This window comes from Coloeus monedula, assembly GCF_965178545.1.
Source record: "Coloeus monedula genome assembly, chromosome: 10".
In the NCBI taxonomy this organism is placed as follows: Eukaryota; Metazoa; Chordata; class Aves; order Passeriformes; family Corvidae; genus Coloeus; species Coloeus monedula.
The window spans coordinates 11,434,302-11,452,668 of NC_138790.1; the positions used below are offsets into that span (position 1 = coordinate 11,434,302).

The 18,367-nt window shown below is 38.3% G+C and overlaps 2 protein-coding genes across 4 annotated transcripts in view; both read left to right on the plus strand.

The window, feature by feature from the left end:
• Positions 1 to 13,826, plus strand: part of PLS1 (plastin 1) — a 43,898-nt gene extending 30,072 nt beyond the window's left edge. Inside the window, exons 9-16 of the mRNA XM_082287893.1 lie at positions 788 to 883; positions 2,145 to 2,340; positions 7,239 to 7,317; positions 8,380 to 8,494; positions 9,216 to 9,349; positions 10,230 to 10,353; positions 12,419 to 12,543; positions 13,023 to 13,826. Coding sequence (XP_082144019.1) covers positions 788 to 883; positions 2,145 to 2,340; positions 7,239 to 7,317; positions 8,380 to 8,494; positions 9,216 to 9,349; positions 10,230 to 10,353; positions 12,419 to 12,543; positions 13,023 to 13,158 — 1,005 coding nt within the window. The 3' untranslated portion in view covers positions 13,159 to 13,826. The remainder of the gene's footprint in view (positions 1 to 787; positions 884 to 2,144; positions 2,341 to 7,238; positions 7,318 to 8,379; positions 8,495 to 9,215; positions 9,350 to 10,229; positions 10,354 to 12,418; positions 12,544 to 13,022) is intronic.
• A 1,260-nt stretch (positions 13,827 to 15,086) lies between these two features.
• Positions 15,087 to 18,367, plus strand: part of TRPC1 (transient receptor potential cation channel subfamily C member 1) — a 35,286-nt gene continuing 32,005 nt past the window's right edge. For 2 of the 3 annotated variants that reach the window (XM_082287751.1, XM_082287752.1), the window contains exons 1-3: positions 15,087 to 15,425; positions 16,683 to 16,837; positions 18,075 to 18,176. In XM_082287751.1, coding sequence (XP_082143877.1) covers positions 15,290 to 15,425; positions 16,683 to 16,837; positions 18,075 to 18,176 — 393 coding nt within the window. In that variant the 5' untranslated portion in view covers positions 15,087 to 15,289. Of the gene's footprint in view, positions 15,426 to 16,682; positions 16,838 to 18,074; positions 18,229 to 18,367 lie in introns of those variants that run through there. The other variant, XM_082287753.1, reaches the window with a different exon arrangement.

The window sequence follows — 18,367 nt, forward strand, 5'->3', positions numbered from 1 at the left end:
AGGACAATTTGCACCACCTTATTAACTGCCTAATAACTCTCAGTCACTGCTTTGCTGGTGTGTCAGCTGACTGACACAGGGGCTGAAAGGTTCCTTGGGGCAGGTGGCAGAGTTGCATAATTCTGTCTTCAGTCGTTCTGCATAAGGCATGCAGAGCATTCTAGTAGCCCAGATGATGAGAGAACGCAGCAACTTTTTAAAATTAAAAGCAAAGGAGGAAGATTCCCTCAGGTGGTTAGACCTCCTTTCATTGGAGAAAACTACGTCAATTAGTTGCAAGTTACATCTTTTCAAATGTTACCTAGCAGGCTGTTATTGAAGCAGACTGTAACTAGGGTTTTATATGAAAACTGCTACTATGGTAAAAATATTATATGATGTTTAAGAAAAGTATTAATTACTTTTAGAACTAGTATGGGTTTATTTTTTCTTGTAGTTTCTTACTGCAAAATTGATGCTTTTTGTGGGTAACCACATAAATTTGCCCTGAGTGTCTTAATTACAACAGTCTAGTTAATATTCTTCAGAGTACCTTTAACTAGCACTGTCAAGAATAATTAGGAGACATTCCTTTTCTCTGCAATCTGGCTGAGTTAGTTCCATGTGAAGCAGGGTAGTAAAATGGCTGTATGACCTCATCCATATTCACTGAAATTAGGGTGCTGTATTTTTGCCTCCTATGGCTTTTGGATTGGACTATTAGAGCAATAAATGTCTAGGAAAGGCTACATACTTGCTGCTGCTTCTTTTTTTTTTTTTTTTTTAAATATTACACTACTTCTTTTAGGATTCGAGAGCATACTACCATCTGTTAAATCAGATTGCACCCAAAGGAGATGACCTTGATCAACTGCCCATTAAAATTGACTTTACAGGATTTCATGTAAGTATCCAGAAATGTAAAAATAGACTGAAATTATCTGAGACCTCTGTATATGTATCTAACATTCTGGTTACCAGGTTGTCCCTGAATCCTCTTTTGTTCCCTAAGGTGTGCAAAAACTCAGCCAGATTCCTCAGTGCTACAAAAGCGTAAATGGGCAAAAACTTGAGTAGGTTGTAAAGTGCTGCAGAAAACAGGATAATGCATCCTGCAGTCTAAAGTTTGGAGCTATGTTTTACTTGGAGTAGTGTATGTTGATTTTCAGTTGGGTCATTGAACATGAATATTACAACATCCTGCTCAGTTCTCCTTGTCTGGAATTCAGACAAGGAAAAAGAGTAAACTAGACAAACCTTGTGGTCCTTCCTTTAACCAAATAGTATTTAGAAATAACATGTGAGCCCTTCCAATAACCAGCAGGAAAGTGCAGCATCCATCAAGCTATAAGTTGTAAAGGGACAGAGGGTCTAAAACCAGCCGACATGGATGTGAAAACAATTGTCTAAGCTGCTTTATACTGCTTGTTGGAAGGATTATTCTGAGAGTGCATTTGATACAAAGTTGAACTGCATGCCTGAGATACCTATATATCAATCAGAATCTAAGGTAGAATCTCATTATTCATTACATTTGTGAAACCCATGTGCAAGATTGTTTGCTTATATGCTTTAGTTCTCTTAAACTCCTTGTTTGCTTTGTTTGCTCCTGTTTGGGATTTTTTTTTGAGAATGAAAAAGAGTAGAAGTTAGTTTTTTCCATGTAATTTCCTACAGTTCGTATGATCAGTTTATTAAGAATAAAGACCAATGAACAAAATACACAATTTGCCAACTTACAGTGATTAAGAGGCAAAAATATTAAAAAAGAAAGTTTGAAGCATTCAAACTCTTACTGAAGGTTTTGGTTGTCATCTGTAATTACTGTGCTTGAGAATATCAGTTTAAAGCAGTGATGATGAACCTTTGGCACATGTAGAAGAATATGCAATATGGGAATCAACAGCCTGGAAATGGAAATATAATCACTGCTCTTCTGGCTGCAGTTGCTGTGATTAATGAGGAATGCTGTGCTGACAGCCACAGAAGTAAAGGACAGTAGAAGAAAGAGGGGAATTGTCATGGGCTGTGAGAGCTAACTCAGGCATTGGTAGAATGAGGGAGGAACTGATGTGGGTCTTTTAAAGATTTCCCTACCTGAAGATTTGGTACAATCTAGTACTAGACTTAACTGTAAATTAATTTTTGTTTGTTTTTCTTTTCAGGATAAAAATGACTTGAGGAGGGCTGAATACATGCTCCAACAGGCAGATAAATTGGGCTGCAGACAGTTTGTAACTCCAGCTGATGTGGTTGCAGGCAACCCTAAGCTCAATTTGGCTTTTGTTGCAAATCTCTTTAACACATATCCAGCCCTGCACAAGCCTGACAATTCATCTTATGATCTCAATTTATTAGAAGGTACCCAACCTAATAACTATACAGAAGATAAGAATATTAGTGATTTCTATTTAGGTATTCCTTCTAGGTTGTGATGTAGGATCCCTGTGTGCTGGTGCCTGTGTTTGCTCACTAGCAGGCAATATAAGCCTTAGTAGGAATCCCCCATTAGTGTGTATATTGTTCACTTGTGTTAGCCTGACCAAATGGTTATTCCTGAATAACCTTCTGTCATTCATTTGCAGGAGCAAAAACTGTCCTCCTACTTTCCTTTCAGTTTCCTGTGCTTCTTTCCATGCTGTTTATAGTTTAGCTGATAGACAAATTCTAGCCTTTCTTTGCAGTGCTATATTATGCAACTGTAATAGTCTTTAAAAGTATTTTTCACATAGTGCATTTATAGATATATGTGTATATTGGTTAGCTGCCTTTTAAAGTAGGAAACTTTTTTTTTAAAAAAGGCTTCTGTATCAGCCCCCCATATTAATCTATTGCATCAACAGCCTGTATAGAGCCTATAGTTTCAGGGAATTTGGCCTTTAACTGTACAGTTCCGATCTCTAATGCTAGAGATAAAGGGATAATTGGTCACAACCTTTGGCAGTTGCCCTTGCCGTGGACCAGCTAATCTAGGATAATGAAATGGCTCCTGCCAGTGTATTTCACAGTTGTTCACTGATCTCAAAGGAATGTGAGAATCAGGGGTGCTGCACTCGGGAGACATCATCAGCAATGTTCACATAGTCCTCTGCACTGCCTTCTCGTGCCTTCCTCTTACTCTTCCTATCAGGTTTCCTTTCCATCTAGGTGAGTCCATCTTCCTTTGCTCCTGTTTTTTCATAATTTGTCTGCACTGCTGCATCCCCGTGTCACAAATCTTGTGCCCCTCAGACCATTCTTATTTCAGGCTTCTTGCACTTCTAGTTTCAGCTGGGTGCCAGCTGTGATGTGATAGAGGTTGCAGAGCACAGGACGTTGTCTTCCCTTTTCAGGGGAATAACCCCAGTCACTGCAGTCCCTGCTGGCCAGGACAAATGATTGAAGGAAAGGTCTGCTCTTCCTCTGCTTCAATTTTGTTAGAAATGTCAGCTCTTGGAAATGTATACAGGAGCTGTGTGGAGGCGGAATATGTTCAATTCAGCTTCTCTGCTCTGAAGATAAAGTTGCTGGTGTGATTTGAAATACTGAAAACTTGGTTAAATTTGGAACAATTTTCATTGGCATGGGAAAAACCAGTTGAATTAGTTTCTGGACTTTCCTGAAACTTTTAGATGAGATCAAAGTCTCAGCCAAACCAGTTTAAAAAGTTACAATCAGCTGAATGCTACGCTATGATTTTGTAATGATAAATACCAGCCAAATTTAACTTATTATTTGCAGTATATATTTTAGAGATGGATAATCATGCCAATGTTACCTGTTCAGAGAAAAGTAGATGACTCTTTCTTGCCCTCAAATAATAATTCCCATGGTGTCAAGTAGATCTAAACCATCAAAATAGTTACTTCAGCTCAAAGACAATGTTAACCTTTTTTTCCTGTTAATGTTTGTTTTCCATTGTCCTGTGTTTGTACTGATGTTTTCTCAAGCTAGTGATATAAAATATGACATTAATTTCTTTATAGTTTCATCATAGATTGTCTGTTGAAATCTGATTCATAATTTATAATGCTTTCCTGTTTTGCTTCATGAAATGCAGATTTGACCCCTCCTAATGTAGGTACTGTATTTAGTACTTTTCTGTACTCCATAAAAGTGTTTACTCTGCAATTTTTCTTTCTTTTTTTTTTGCCCCTATTGTTTAATCATCTCTGTCCTTTTTCTGGTTGATTTTTTGCATTGTTCTTACATTTTTCTATTGTTTTAATATGCCATCATAAGTAAAAGAGAAGGAAAAACCCCACAGCATATAAAGTGGGGGCAAGAGTTGCAGTAAGTCAAATGCCATACAGGTATTTTGGGGGGTTTAGCCATTAAGGGCTTTCCATGAACAGAGACATCAAGCTGTAGGCATGTGTGGGTGAGTAGAGCTTTCTGAAGTCTTCATTTTCCTGCATAAATTCCATCTTTTCAGGCACTGTCCCACCCAAAGTGTGTGGTGTGGCTGTCCTCTTCAGTTTAAGACGATTAATGCTGTGCATAAACTGACATCTGCCCTGATAATATGTCTGGTTATGTGCACTGATATATGGAGAGCATATCCCTCAGGAATACTGACATAGCAAAATGAACATTTGATATTGTGTGGGGTGGAGAGGGCAGTCCTGAGCTCAGTTAATGCACGACCTTTGCATGTTGCTGCTGATCCAAGGAGCCTCTTGCTCGTGGGGAAAGCAGCAGTTTGGACTCGAAGTCATGCAGAAAGCTGAGTTCTTGGGGGGAGGAAGAGGAGGAACTTGTGTCCACCCACATTTCCTCCAGTGTAGATTCCTGTGCTATTGCTTAGATCACTGGCAGCCTTCATGGCTGTCACCACGAGAGGGTTAACTACTCCCACTCAGGCTGGCTGAACTTTGGCTGCAACTGCATCTTGAACTCTGTTGTCTTCCAGAGATAATCTTAGATATATTTGGAGCTTTTTGGATTCTTGACCCCCTCCCTATGGCTACTCTCCACTCAGTTCCACAGTGTAATGATCTCAAAGAAGAGATAGCAATAAATATAAAGGATACTACCAAATATGCTCCTCTCTCTTTTGTGTAGCTCTGCCCCCTTTCTGCAGTTTTCCAATGATTTTGGCTATCTGCTGCACCACTCAGCAGAAGATATGCTCCTGATAGGATCACAAGGTATATTTTGAATAAAAGAATAGAGAGAGAAAATTGGTCAGTTCTCAGCCATCTGGAAAACTTATGAACACTTAATGTATTGCATGATAAAGGGATTTGTTTAGAGTGGCATATTAAATATTGTATGCTGGGTTTAGTTCCTGGATTCCCACTCTCCAAAAGGGTCCTGCCCAACTTGCATGCTCTTGCTCCTGCTTGGCTACTTTGAATTCTCCTGAAAATGTTAAGCATGCATTTTAAAATTCTCAGTCTGAGTGCAGTTGCTGAGTATCTGTTTTTGTGGCTATGCTGTTTAGTAAGAGTTCACTGAATAACCTTGGTACTGTCTTTGCAATGGACAAGTATTCCTAAAAGCACTTTGCAGTCAATATTTTAGGTACTGCAAATCAACTCAAAGCTCAGTAACCATAAAATCATTAAAAAGAAGCATAAGGCACTCACTTCAAAAATCTATAATCTCAAAGATATTCTTTATAAACTTAAATTATATATCACTCTTGAGTTGTGATTGGTTTTTTAAATGGAAAAACTGATACTTTTAATAACTTTGTCACAAAGGTTGATTCTGATGACCTTGCAGAATAGTATTTTCTTTGTTTCTTCTGTTTCATCAGTGACTCCTTGGTTATTTTTACAAGTAAATATTTGAAACAAACACTAATTCAAATTACATATGAAAAAATTCATAATTTAGAAAATGTATCAGTAAGATGAATATCAACTACTTAATAATAATTGGAAAGAACCTGGTAAAGTGGCTGAAACTTTTGAAATAAAATTTATTCTGTTAGAAATTGTAAACTACAGCTGAAATGTCTGAAGTCCAGAGCTTTTTGTATAAAAGGGTAAGAGACCTAGATTAAAATGGTAATTTCTGTCTAAAAATCAATGTTATGTCATAAGTCTAGGCGTGGAAAGATAATGTTAAAGAGATTTTCTAGTCTAATGATAAATACATGTTTACACAGTAGCTTCATTTTACAAAAACATTCCTTATTCTGTAGTCAGTCTAGAATTGCAGTACTAAACAAGATGGTTTTCATGCTGTTTAAACCTCATCAGACAGACTTTGTATTGTTACCCTCTAAGGAGCAAATGAAAACAGCAAAGAAAAATCTTGCTTAGATGTTTGTGCTTCAGTCTGGAGAAATCTGCTCTTTCACTGTTTGGAGAGATTTTGTCTCTCCTCAATGTCTTCTCTGTTTTCTTAACTGTGGATTATCAACCCAGGGGGGAACAAAGTGATGAGGTTATTCCAAGCTCACATATTCAGGCTAAATATTTTCTCAAATGCTCCTCTTTGATGCAAGAGAAAACAGCTTATGCAGCAGTAATTCACATGCAGGTGGCCACAGAGACGTTGTTAAAATTTAGGTAGTGTTGTATGTAGAAAATTAATGAATTATTGCAAGCTGTAACTTTATAGAGAAAGAGAGGTTAGAACTCATGATTGCAATAATAAAAGTGATCTAAGTCAGGAAAGTGAAGGTTGGGGTTTACTTCCTAGTGAATTTTCTGCAGTTCTTGTAAGTAGAATTGCTGGTTAAAACTGTGGGGATAACTGGCTCCCTCGGCAATATAAATAACTTCACAAATTTAACCAATACAACACTGCCTTGCTAAGTTTTCTGTGCTAAAAACTGAAAAAATGAAATCTGTTGCTTTGGGAAGGCCCTTTGCAAATTAATACTGTCAACTTCTGTGAGGAGAGGGTGGAGTTGTAGTGTCTGGTGTGTTAGTACTGACTTTTTATTAAAAGATGCCATTTCAAACAGATTTAATGGTACTGTTGAATGCAGTTTCCACTCATTTTATTTTTAGGAAATTATTATTAATCAACTCCATTATATATTAATTATGTGAAATATAATAAAAAATTAGTTCTGTATTTTATCAAATTGTATTTACTCAGAAAAATGTAGTCGAAATGTAGACAGGGCCCTGTAGTGCCCCTGTCCCTGTGCCCAGAACTGAGTGAATCTGAATTGGACAGGATTGCCTCATAGTATAGATTACTGTTTGGGAAATAATGAACTCATTGTGGGGGGGAGGGATATGAGAACCATTTAAACATTGCTTATTAAAGTGTTTTCTCCGATAACTTACATAGAATTATATTTGTCACCATAGGAGAAAGTAAGGAGGAAAGGACTTTCAGAAACTGGATGAATTCACTGGGTGTAAGCCCTTATGTTAATCATTTATACAGGTAGGATTTTTTTTAAAAACAATGATTTGATTTCCCTTGGGTGACAGGGGAAGAAAGAAGGAAAAGAGGGGGAAGTTGTATTTCTACTAGAATAGTGATTTCCAGGTTTCCACTTCAAAACTGGTCTGTAGAACCACATTAAGCAGTATCTAACTAGAATATTGTAGTCATAATCTAGAAATACTAGAAAACCTAAGAAGGTTTAAATGTTCCATCTCACTCACTTGTACTTTGAATTACATCTTTTTAAAAGTTGAGCTAATTGTGTTTTATGATGCATAACTTTTGTTTTCTTAGTAGACTGTAAGAAGCTCTGCAGTGTAGTATTCCTGCAGATAAACGGCTTTATAACAAGCTTTTTAGATGCTTCTGGTCACTTTCAAATTGTGCCAGAAGTTGATTCAAATCCTGTCAATAAAATACGGGATTGAGGGAGTAAATGGGAATACCTGCTTGTATGTATATTTACTATTAGGTTTCATTATTTCTGTTCTCTGACCTCTGTGAAGTGATTTGTAGGTACCTTAATGTGGAGAATTTAATTTAGTAAGTAGCTGATGGGGATTAGCAGTAATGCAACATATAATGAGAAAATAATACTTTTCCTACTGTTACTCTTTTGCAAGATAAGTACATTGGTTTTGATTATTCATTAGCAAAATACATCTGTAGGCATCTGCAGATAAAGCGTGAGTATTTAACATTTGGGAAGTTCCTGAGGGAACTAAAACTAGATCAATAAATTAAAACTCTTTTAGCAGCTATTTTGTCTGTGCCTGCCCTATGAAAGTAAGTATTTAACTGAAGCTGGTAAAGACAGTGGCTGAGCTTGTTTCACTAAGATTTGTGAAAATGATGAAATTAAATGCAGAATTTGATGTATATAATTCCAGGAATCAAACAATAGAATATAGGCCAGTTTCTTGACCGAATGGCACAAATTTTTATTAAAGAGTCTGCAATTTTTCAGCAACTTAATTACACTGTGAGAAATCTCAAGTACTTACTTTCATTGTCAATCTGAGCTTTTGTACTTAAAAACATTGTTTTGCTCTGGTTTAGTGACCTTTCTGATGCTTTAATCATCTTCCAATTGTATGAAATGACGCGTGTGCCAGTTGACTGGAGCCACATCAACAAACCTCCTTACTCATTACTCGGTGGCAATATGAAAAAGGTGCGTGGATGCTCTGGGATGCAGTCCAGTTTCACTGCTTCCCATTGTGCTGATGGCAGTCTGTGTTGTTGAGATTTCTGTGCTACTGAGACAGTCCTGGGGGAAAATAAAAGGAAAAAATATTTTTCAGTTATTATCCCAAAGAATAAATAGCAGCTATAGCACATATCACCTTAGTTTCTAAACTTTTTGGGAATTTTTAATTTATAGCCTAATTTGGATATATCAAGTGAAAGCTTCAAGTCACATGGCTATTGTTGCTGGATGCTGTTATACCATGAGGTGTTTCCTCCCGGAGCAGTTTTTATATGCTGCCTAGAGGATTTAGGCAAGACTTGCAGAATCCAAGCTTTCACTTAGATTTGTGATTGTTGTGAGGCCTGAAATGTAGAGGATAAAAATTACTGCCTGTTTAAGAATAACACATTTCAATATCTTTCAAAGTATAGTTTTGATATAAATATATTTTATTCACTGCCTTAGTGGAAACTTGATTTTCTCAAATGTGGAAAAATATTGTCATTGGAATCTAGCATAATTGCATTTAGAGTAAAAACTGTCTTATTTTAATCACAGTGTAGCTAGACTGGAAATCTTTTCTAGCTTCGAATCTCACCATAGGTAACAGTAAGCCAGTCATTTAAAATACACATAGATTATAGGTCTATATTGCAGAAATATTAAGGTGTTTTCATTATTTGCACAAAAAATTTATTTTTAGATTGAGAATTGCAATTACGCAGTAGAACTTGGGAAGACAAAAGCCAAATTCTCACTGGTTGGTATTGCTGGACACGATCTAAATGAGGGTAATCCAACTCTGACTTTGGCTTTGGTATGGCAGCTGATGAGAAGGTAAGTTAGGCACAGTGTATGATAGATGTGTATATATGTGTCTGTGCACATGTGCATGTGTGTCTGTACATCAAAGCAAATTAAAGCTGCTGCTCAGGTCACCGCACTCTAAATCTTAAGGCAATCTCTAAATATCCCTGTTCTCGAAGATAAACTAGTATATGTGTTTTGTACTTTTACATACTGTGTAGTGATTGAAACCACGATGTATAGCGACAATTAAAACCTTGTAAACTAGAAACTCTGATTAAAATTATAAATCCTGCAGCAAGTAAAAAGAGCTTAACTTATTTCATGTTGATTCCATGTATCTTTCTGTAGGTAGAGAGTAATTTAAATATTTGTAAAACCCAAGTAGATGGTGATATATACTATAGAAGTTAAAAGGGTAAAAAATTATAGGCTATCACATCTATAGTTACATAAGTATCATCAAATCAAAATCTTGCTACTGTATTATGCAAGAAAAAATAAAGTGGTTTCAGTAAAAAGAGTGTTTTATTGCAAATGTTTTCCACATAGTTTTCTGAGACCTATCTCTAAACACTTAATGGTTTTTGTACTCAGACTGTTGTGATTCAGTTTTCAAGGACTAGGATGGTAGGGAGCCATTTAAACTTAGAAAGTAAAATTAATTATGGTATACTGAGTAAAACAAAGGCATGAAGATGTTAACAGTGAATATTATCAAATTTGGGATATTATTTTATTCTTGTAAAAGTGATTTCAAGTACTAAGTTGTTTATAAGGTAAGGGTACATTATGAAGAGGAGTACTTGGCATTGTTACAATATTTTACTTTTGCTTGTAGCTTTGTACCGTTAGAAGAGTTGAATTCTACCACTCATTTTAACTTAGGCTCCTGTTCTCTTTATTGAAGGTATACTTTGAATGTATTGTCCGACCTTGGAGAGGGGGAGAAAGTAAATGATGAAATTATCATTAAGTGGGTGAATCAGACACTTGCAAAAGCAAATAAGAAAACTTCAATTGTAAGTTTCAAGGTAATCAATTTTATTTACTTTTCTTTCCACATATAAGAAGACCTGGCATTTTTAACCTGATCTGTTAACAATTTGGCTTTAACAGTGGCTCTCCCATCACCTAGCAACTTCGTATAAGGAAATATTTCTGACAGTCTGTGACTCTTCAAAAATATTTTTAAAATCTGTTATTAAGAAAAAGAAATAATAATAGCTGCAGTAAGATACAGAACAAAAACCCCAACAACCAAAAAAGAAAAAGAAGTTTAAACTTTCAAAGGGGCTTCCGTCTGAAGTTACCAGTGTTTGGGCATGGCATGTCATATATTTTCCAGGTTTTTGGATATAGGCACTCTCATGCTTGTACAAGTGTGAAAAACAATTTTGGAAATACCGGGGGCAGATGAGCACTTCTCCTAGGAGCTGGTTAAAAGGATGTACTCAGGTGTGACGGAGCCGGGAGAGGGAGCCCACGGTAACCAGCGACACCTTGTGTGTTCCTCGGCACTGCTGATGTGCAGCAGGCTGGGGGAAAATAGGCGTTTCTCCCATTCAGGGAAGAAGAATACATTGATGAAGAGACTATTCCTTCCACATTATTTAAGTGTTAAACATGAAAGAAGCCATATGTGTGTCAGGTGTGTTATTCTGTGTGAATCTCTTGCTTTAGAAATGTCTGGTTAATAATTGCACACAAAGATAACATTCTTGTACAGGTTCATTGTATAACCTGAAGCAGTTATGTCTGTGGTTCAAAACATGAACATAAGAACCTAGCAAGTTAAATATTTGAGAGTTCACTATGTTATGAACTTTAATTAGGTAAGCATTGTTAATCAAAAAATTAAGTAAAAATACTTCATTTTGACTCTAGAAGGTAACTCGGGCCTTCATTTTCTTATGAGACATTGCTGGTTCTCTTATTTCTACATAAATTGTTGTAACGGTGGTATTAAATAAGTTGAAAGTATGACAGGAATCTGTCCCAATATCTTGCCTTTGGTATGCCTGTGTTTTTGGGGGGACACTGGTTGCATTTTTAAGGTCATTCAAATGGTGTTTTTAAGATAATTCAACTGATGGTTGACCAATAAAGATAAGGAGGTACTGATGTAAAGTGCCACTATTCAATATTCTTTTTTTTTTTTACTAATAATTTTTTACAACATTCACATAAATATTGTCTTTCACTGTTTGGATTTTGGGATTACTATGGCAAGCAGACCGTAGAGAATGCAGAAGTGCCTCATATTTCACTGTGGACTATGGAAGCCAAATTCTATTGTATTGCCATTAGTTCAAACAGTAAAAATGATAAAGGTGTGTCTTGGGAATATACTCCATGCATTTAATGTCTTGAAGCAGAATTATATTAGTATTTTTAGATGTATGATTAGTATGATGGCTCTGTGGAACTTCCCTGAGTTGGAAATCATAGTTCTGACCTGGTGATGAACGCAGCAGTGTCCTGTGGCTTGTGCTCAGCCACTGCAGGGCCTGAGCCAGCCTCGCTGGCACTGTCTGTTCTTGCTTTGGCATCAGCAGCTCCTTCTCTGCCTGGACAGTTGGGAAGGAATAATTGCAGCAACAGCACTTGCTCTTTTAAGAATGTCTGTGTATTAAATACAAAACACAGACTGCTCATGCTAGCTCAGAATATCATCTGAGCTGAAAAATTGTAAAAAGAGTGAGCCATAAACTACTGGAGAAAACAGTTCTGTGGCAAGAAAATAAGGAAAATATATATATTGGGGAATGTAAATATCTTTTTATTGTTTTGAAAGTCTGGTCCTTGAACTCCTATCAAAACTCCTTTCCTTCCTTAGGGCTTAAGGAGGGAAGTTTGATGAAATAAATTTAAACCGTTTGTGCAATAATGATACCAGCACAGTGAACATTATAATACTGATTGCAGAAAAGAACATTAGATTTCATAAAGGGTGAGGAAAACCTTCACACTGAAGTAACAAAACAGGCTTCTGTCTTTCAGTATGCATGCAAGATGTGCTGCAGGGTTTTTTGCATTTGAAGATGGAGTAATCAGAGCAGATTGCTTCAACTAATCTTGTGAGTCTTTTTCTTTTAGGACAAATCAATTAGCACTAGCTTACCTGTCCTAGATTTAATAGATGCCATTGCACCAAAAGCAGTTCGTCCAGAAATGGTCAAGAGAGAAGACCTTTCTTACCAAGACAAATTGAATAATGCCAAGTAAGTTTTAAATGAATGCTTCGTATTTTCTTGAAATGCAGGAAATGCATGAATTCACAGTGTAATGCATGATTTACTGATTTATTAAGAGAAAGATGACACTAATATTAACTGATTTTTTTGAATAGAATATAAGTTCTAATATTATTGGGTTATTTTTCTAGTGTATCTAAAACATGAACTCAAATTCACAGCTGATATGATCTACCACCACTGCACTGCAATTGGTTTCTTAATAGTTTGCCATAACTCATATTGGTTTTGACCAAAATAAATGCTTTGATAACCAGTAGCAAAACATCTCCCAGTACAATTGTCAGTAGATGCTTTCTTCACAATAATGTCCATTTTCTAGTAGAGCCTAAGTACTGATTAAACAGGCATATCCTGCTATTGAAATCTGGTTTTGTTGTTGTGAATTATGACATATTAGTAGATGCCAGAAAAATAACAGTATTCATTTTCTCTTGTTTTCCAAGGTATGCCATTTCAGTTGCTCGAAAAATTGGTGCTCGTATTTATGCTCTCCCAGATGATCTGGTTGAAGTAAAGCCAAAAATGGTGATGACAGTGTTTGCATGTTTGATGGGAAGAGGACTGAACAGAATAAAATAATGAAGACATGTAATATAACTTTCTGCCATGTTAAGCACGATGAATGCCTCGCAGTTTACAGACTTCTGAAGCTTACTATGAGAAAAATTGTATGCACAAATATACTCATCAATTATCTTTCAAAAATGTGTTTATATTAGTTAATTTTATTCAATTTCATAACACATGAATTATTTATGGCTAATACTGTTTTCAGAACATGTTCATTAACAAATTAACATCATAGATTTGTATTGCTTGAAAAAGCCCATGTAAATCAAGCTTCATTTGTGTTAGTTTCCATAGCATTGTAAGAATCTGCATTGTTTTACATATGTTGTTTCAGGACCAATTATGAAACACTTTGATTTTTGTGGGTGTTACTTACATGTAGTCATACAAGTCTCAAGGTGCATTCCAATCCTGTTGGATTTGACTCCAAACTGCACAGAAGTTATCATCCTTGCCTTATTCTTGGAGAGCTTAACTCCTGTTGGAGCCAATAAGGGTCTTGTCATTGACTTCAGTGAGAGCAAGTAAAGGCCTGTGATAATACCTGGTAACTAAGGAATACTGATTAAACTGATGAAACTTTTTTGTGGGAATAATCTTTAAATATATGTAGTAGTTTTGTTCTGTTACTTAGCAGAAACTTTTACAAACCATGTTGTACGAAAAAAACAGCAATAGAAAGCAGAAATGTCCTGTCATTATCACGTCTGCATACGTGTTAAGTTTTGCAGTTGGACTAAACAGCTGTTGGTTGAGTTTTTTTAACCTTTTCATAAAATATTGTATTAAGAAAACAATAAAGAGCTGGCTAGTCCAGTATGGGATTTCACATTACTGTACTGCATCTCCTTATAGATGATTCCTTTGATTTTTCTAAAGTGTGTATTGAGTGTGCAGAGGTTTTGTGTAGAAAGATCGGTGCATTTTCTGGGTGAGATGAAGTCCATAATTTTTTCTTAGTAATTTTGAAGTAAGTATTTGTACTCCTTTTTCATCAGCTGTAAATTTTCACTAATCATGCTGGAGCTGGACATTTAATAAAATTGTTACCAAAAGCCAAACAATAAGAAAACGAAATAAAAATGAGATTATTTTTTTAAGTATGAAGCTTCTACTTTCTCTCAGCTCCTGAAACCAGTCCTAAGTGTGGCAAAACCCGAGAATCCTGGTAAGTGAGCAGTTGGACTAAATTTTACATCTTCACTCTCTTGCACACAACATAGCAACAGTAAGGGATGCATCCATCCAGTTTTCATTATGTAGTGGGATAAAGGGGACTGGAGGGAATTAAGTGCTTGGATTTGAATCCATTTGCCTCTGCTTACTGGTTTGTATTGTTTGCACAAGGCGCTTGATTTACTTGGTTTCTATTCCCAGTTCAAGATGATGACAGAGTTTTGGACAGAATTTGAGTTCTGGAGACAATTCAGTCCACGTCCTCATTCAGGAGAGGTTAAAGGGAGGCTTACTTAATATCTATACTCGAAGAATAAATGATCTCTTATTAAATGATATAATCCTGAAGTACTGTATTCACCTGCCAGGCATTTGGTAGCTTACTCCATAAAACGCAGTATTTCCTGTTTTATAAACTATTGTTGTAAGTGCCCAGACTTACTTTAACGTCGCTTTGATGAAACTGAAATGGGTTTTCATGGGCACCCATCTGATGGTGGGGTGAGCAGGGCCGCAGTTACTGTAGCGGCTGGGAGAAAACAGTTAAGGGCAAACGCAGCCGTGGGGGGGCCAGCAGCTGCTGCAGCGTGCGCGCTCCGTGTCCCAACGCGCCCTCCCTCGCAGGTAGCCTGCGGTCCCCTGCCCGGCTGTGGGGAGGGGCAGGGCTGCCCTCGGAGCAGCGCCGGCGCCTTCGGGCCGCGGCCCCAGCGCTCCGCCCGCCCGCCTGCGCTTCCCTGGCGGCGGGGCCGGAGCCTGCGCACTGCGGCGGGGAGCGGCCGCCCGGCCCTGCCCTGCCCTGCCCTACCGGCCCCGCCCGGCCCGGCCCCGCCCGGCCCGGCCCTGCCCTGCCCGCCCGCCGGGGGTGACCTGGCCGGGGCCGCTGCCCAGCTCGGCCGCGGTGCCGAGGGGCAGCGGGGGAGCTGCAACACCGCCCCGCCCGCGCTGGCGTGGGCCTGGCGGAGTCATGGCCGCCCTGTACCAGAGCGCGGACCCGTCCGCCTCGGCCTCACCCAACAAGCTGCTGGCGCTGAAGGATGTGCGGCAGGTGAAGGAGGAGACCACGCTGGACGAGAAGCTTTTCCTACTGGCCTGCGACAAAGGTACCGGCCCCGCCGCCCGGCCCGACCCCCCTCGAGGTCTCGGCCTCTCGCTCCGAGGGCCCGAGCCGGGGCCGGGTGTCAGCCCTGCGCTGCCCTCCCCTCGGCCCGGGGTGCGGGTCCCGCCGTGCGGCTGCTGCTGGGGCACCGCGTCGTCCGGGCCCGCCGCCTCCCGCGCGCCCCTGAGCGGGAAGGGGGGCGCGGGGCCGGCTCCTCCTGCGTTCGTGAGGGAGTCGGTTTGTGTCGGATGAATTTGGAAGGTATTTGCTGTGTTCGCTGTTCAAAGAGTCTCTGAGTAGAGAGCTGCTGTAAAATCGGGTCTTATCTAGACATCCCCAGGATAAGCGAGACCAGTATCTTATGATTTGCGCCATTGGTGGCGGATGGGAAGAGATTTTTCTTTCTAAAATATGCTGCTTGCTTTAAGTCTATATTTAGTTACCTTTGAGTCGAAACGTGGCCTTAAACCAAACTGACCTTAACAGGTCTGAAACGTTAGACTCCGAGGTATGCTTTTAATGGTGTGCTGCATGGCTCTGCGTGCTTGGGGTACAAGCACGGCTGCAGGAGCTGGAGCTGCGTCCTGCCCCGAGTTTAGGTTAGCTCACAACCACAGGGGTACTTCTGCAGTGACATTCGCCAGCGAGCTTGGGAGCTTTGCTCTGGGGCTGTCGGTGGTCGGATGCCTTGCTGTTACATAGCCGGTGCAGTCTGTCCTGAACATCAGAGGAAGGCACGTATTTCTGTCTTTAGCTATAAACGTAGGTTCAGAGAACTGAAAGGCTGCATTACAAAAAATGTAACAAAATCCACTTGTCTGTATAACAGCTGGTTCAGTACTCTTGCAGGCTCGGTATGTATTTTACTGCATGTAGGAGTATTCTACATATACTTCTGTAAGTATTCTACACTAAGGTCTGTCTTGGTCATGGTCTTCTATGTTGCAAAGTAATTTGTTATCCTAAAGACAATTTTGTAAACCACCCGTCCTTTTGTGTGTGTTTGTTTTTAGGACTGGAAGTAAAGGGGTGGATTAAAGTACATGTCTGGTGCTTTCCTGAAAAGGGATCTCCTGAAACATCTTTAGTTTTCTCCCTGATGATAGAATGCTTATCTACCTTGACTTCTTACTTGTCTGATACTCTCAGTGTCTGTTGTCAGCTATGGAATAGTGTCGTTTGATGCTACCTGGTACTTTAAATGTTCACATGCTTTTATTGCTTTATAATTTGAAGTGATATCCCTGCCTTACTTGTGCAGGTGACTATTACATGGTTAAGAAACTCTTAGAGGAAAACAGCTCAGGTGGAATGAACATAAATTGTGTGGATGTGCTTGGACGAAATGCTGTTACCATAACCATTGAAAATGAAAACTTGGACATACTACAGCTGCTTTTGGATTATGGCTGCCAGGTATCCAACACACTTTATTAAAAATGTTCAGTGTAGTCATATATCTTCTTTGTTAATCTGTCAGAATTTGGACATAAATACAGTCTGCCTTTTAGGCAGTTCAGTTCTTTTTCCAGTAAATTGGAAAAAGTAATTGTGAAAGTGGTTTCTTCTCACAAGCTGACTTTTCTAGTGGGATTTTATTAGCAAATGTGTAAGTAACATTTTCTATGATATTAACAAGTTTGCATTTTATTTTAAATGTTACTCCTGTTGCTGATATAGTGCATGCATTATATTCAAGGAAAAAAAAGGTATATGGTATGAGTGCCTCATATTAACAAGTGTAAAAGGCAAAAATCCTTTTGGCTGTAGAGTATATTAACTTTAAAAATGGTAACACAGAAAAATTCATGTTATATTAGTGGATTTTCAGTTAAGGCCGACATGCATTTCTGCAGTGCTTTCTTGTTAAACTTGATCTCTGCTTGATGGCAAGGCACTTTCCTACCAACATGACTTCTTTAACTGTATGCAGCATCTCTGCTGCTGCTGGGAGAGGTGAAGCTATGATGGCTTAAATATGTAAGACAGGGGAAAGTAGCATCTTTTATTACATTGTTTCATACTGGGCAAGAATAAAACCACAAGCTTTTCCCTATCTGAATTAATGGCAGTTATAAAAGCTGTGTAATTTTCTTTTATTTTTTTAGAGCAAAAATCTGAATTTTTGGAAATTATTCAAAAAGAATAATATCATCTGTAGGGAAAATGAAAAGCTGCTTATCTCAGCTTAATAGAAGGTGCAGAAGTGGTTGGTTACCAGCCAAGAAGGAAAAAGCTTATTTTCCTAGCTGGACCCCACAATTACAAATCCAGGGTTGAAGTATCCTGTATGCCTAAGCTGTGTTACACAAACATTTGCTTTTAATGTGTCTAATAACCTGGTAGACTGTGTCTTTAAACTTGATTTTTGCAAGTCTTATGCATCATCTTTGCTGGAAAGTAATTTACGCAATTGATTCCTCTGCTGTTTGTGCAATTAAACAAATTGTCACTAAATCTTTGTGAACTCCTGCAATGGCAACCTGAATTTGTATCCTGATCATATGTCTGGTGATAATACAGAACATCATTTTAGTACTTTAAAAATAAATTAAAAAAAATATATTAAAAAACTGCAGTTTGGCTTGAGTTTGTCTCTTTATGCTGTTTAAGTTTCTGCTGTTTTCACATATGTTTTGTTTTCTTTCCTTAGTCCTCGGATGCACTTTTGGTGGCTATTGACTCAGAAGTGGTGGGAGCTGTTGACATTCTACTTAATCACCGACCAAAACGATCCTCCAGACCAACCATTGTGGTTAAGCATTGTTACTCCTTGATTTTTGGTTGGGAAGGCTATTGCTTTTTGGGTATCTGTAATATTTAAAACAATATTCTTAAATTCTGCATCTGTAAAGTGATAGAATCTGGACACTAGGCATTATTTTTGTAGCCTCTTTTGTCTTGAAAGATGAAATACGTTATTTTGCTTTATCACCTAAGGAATCC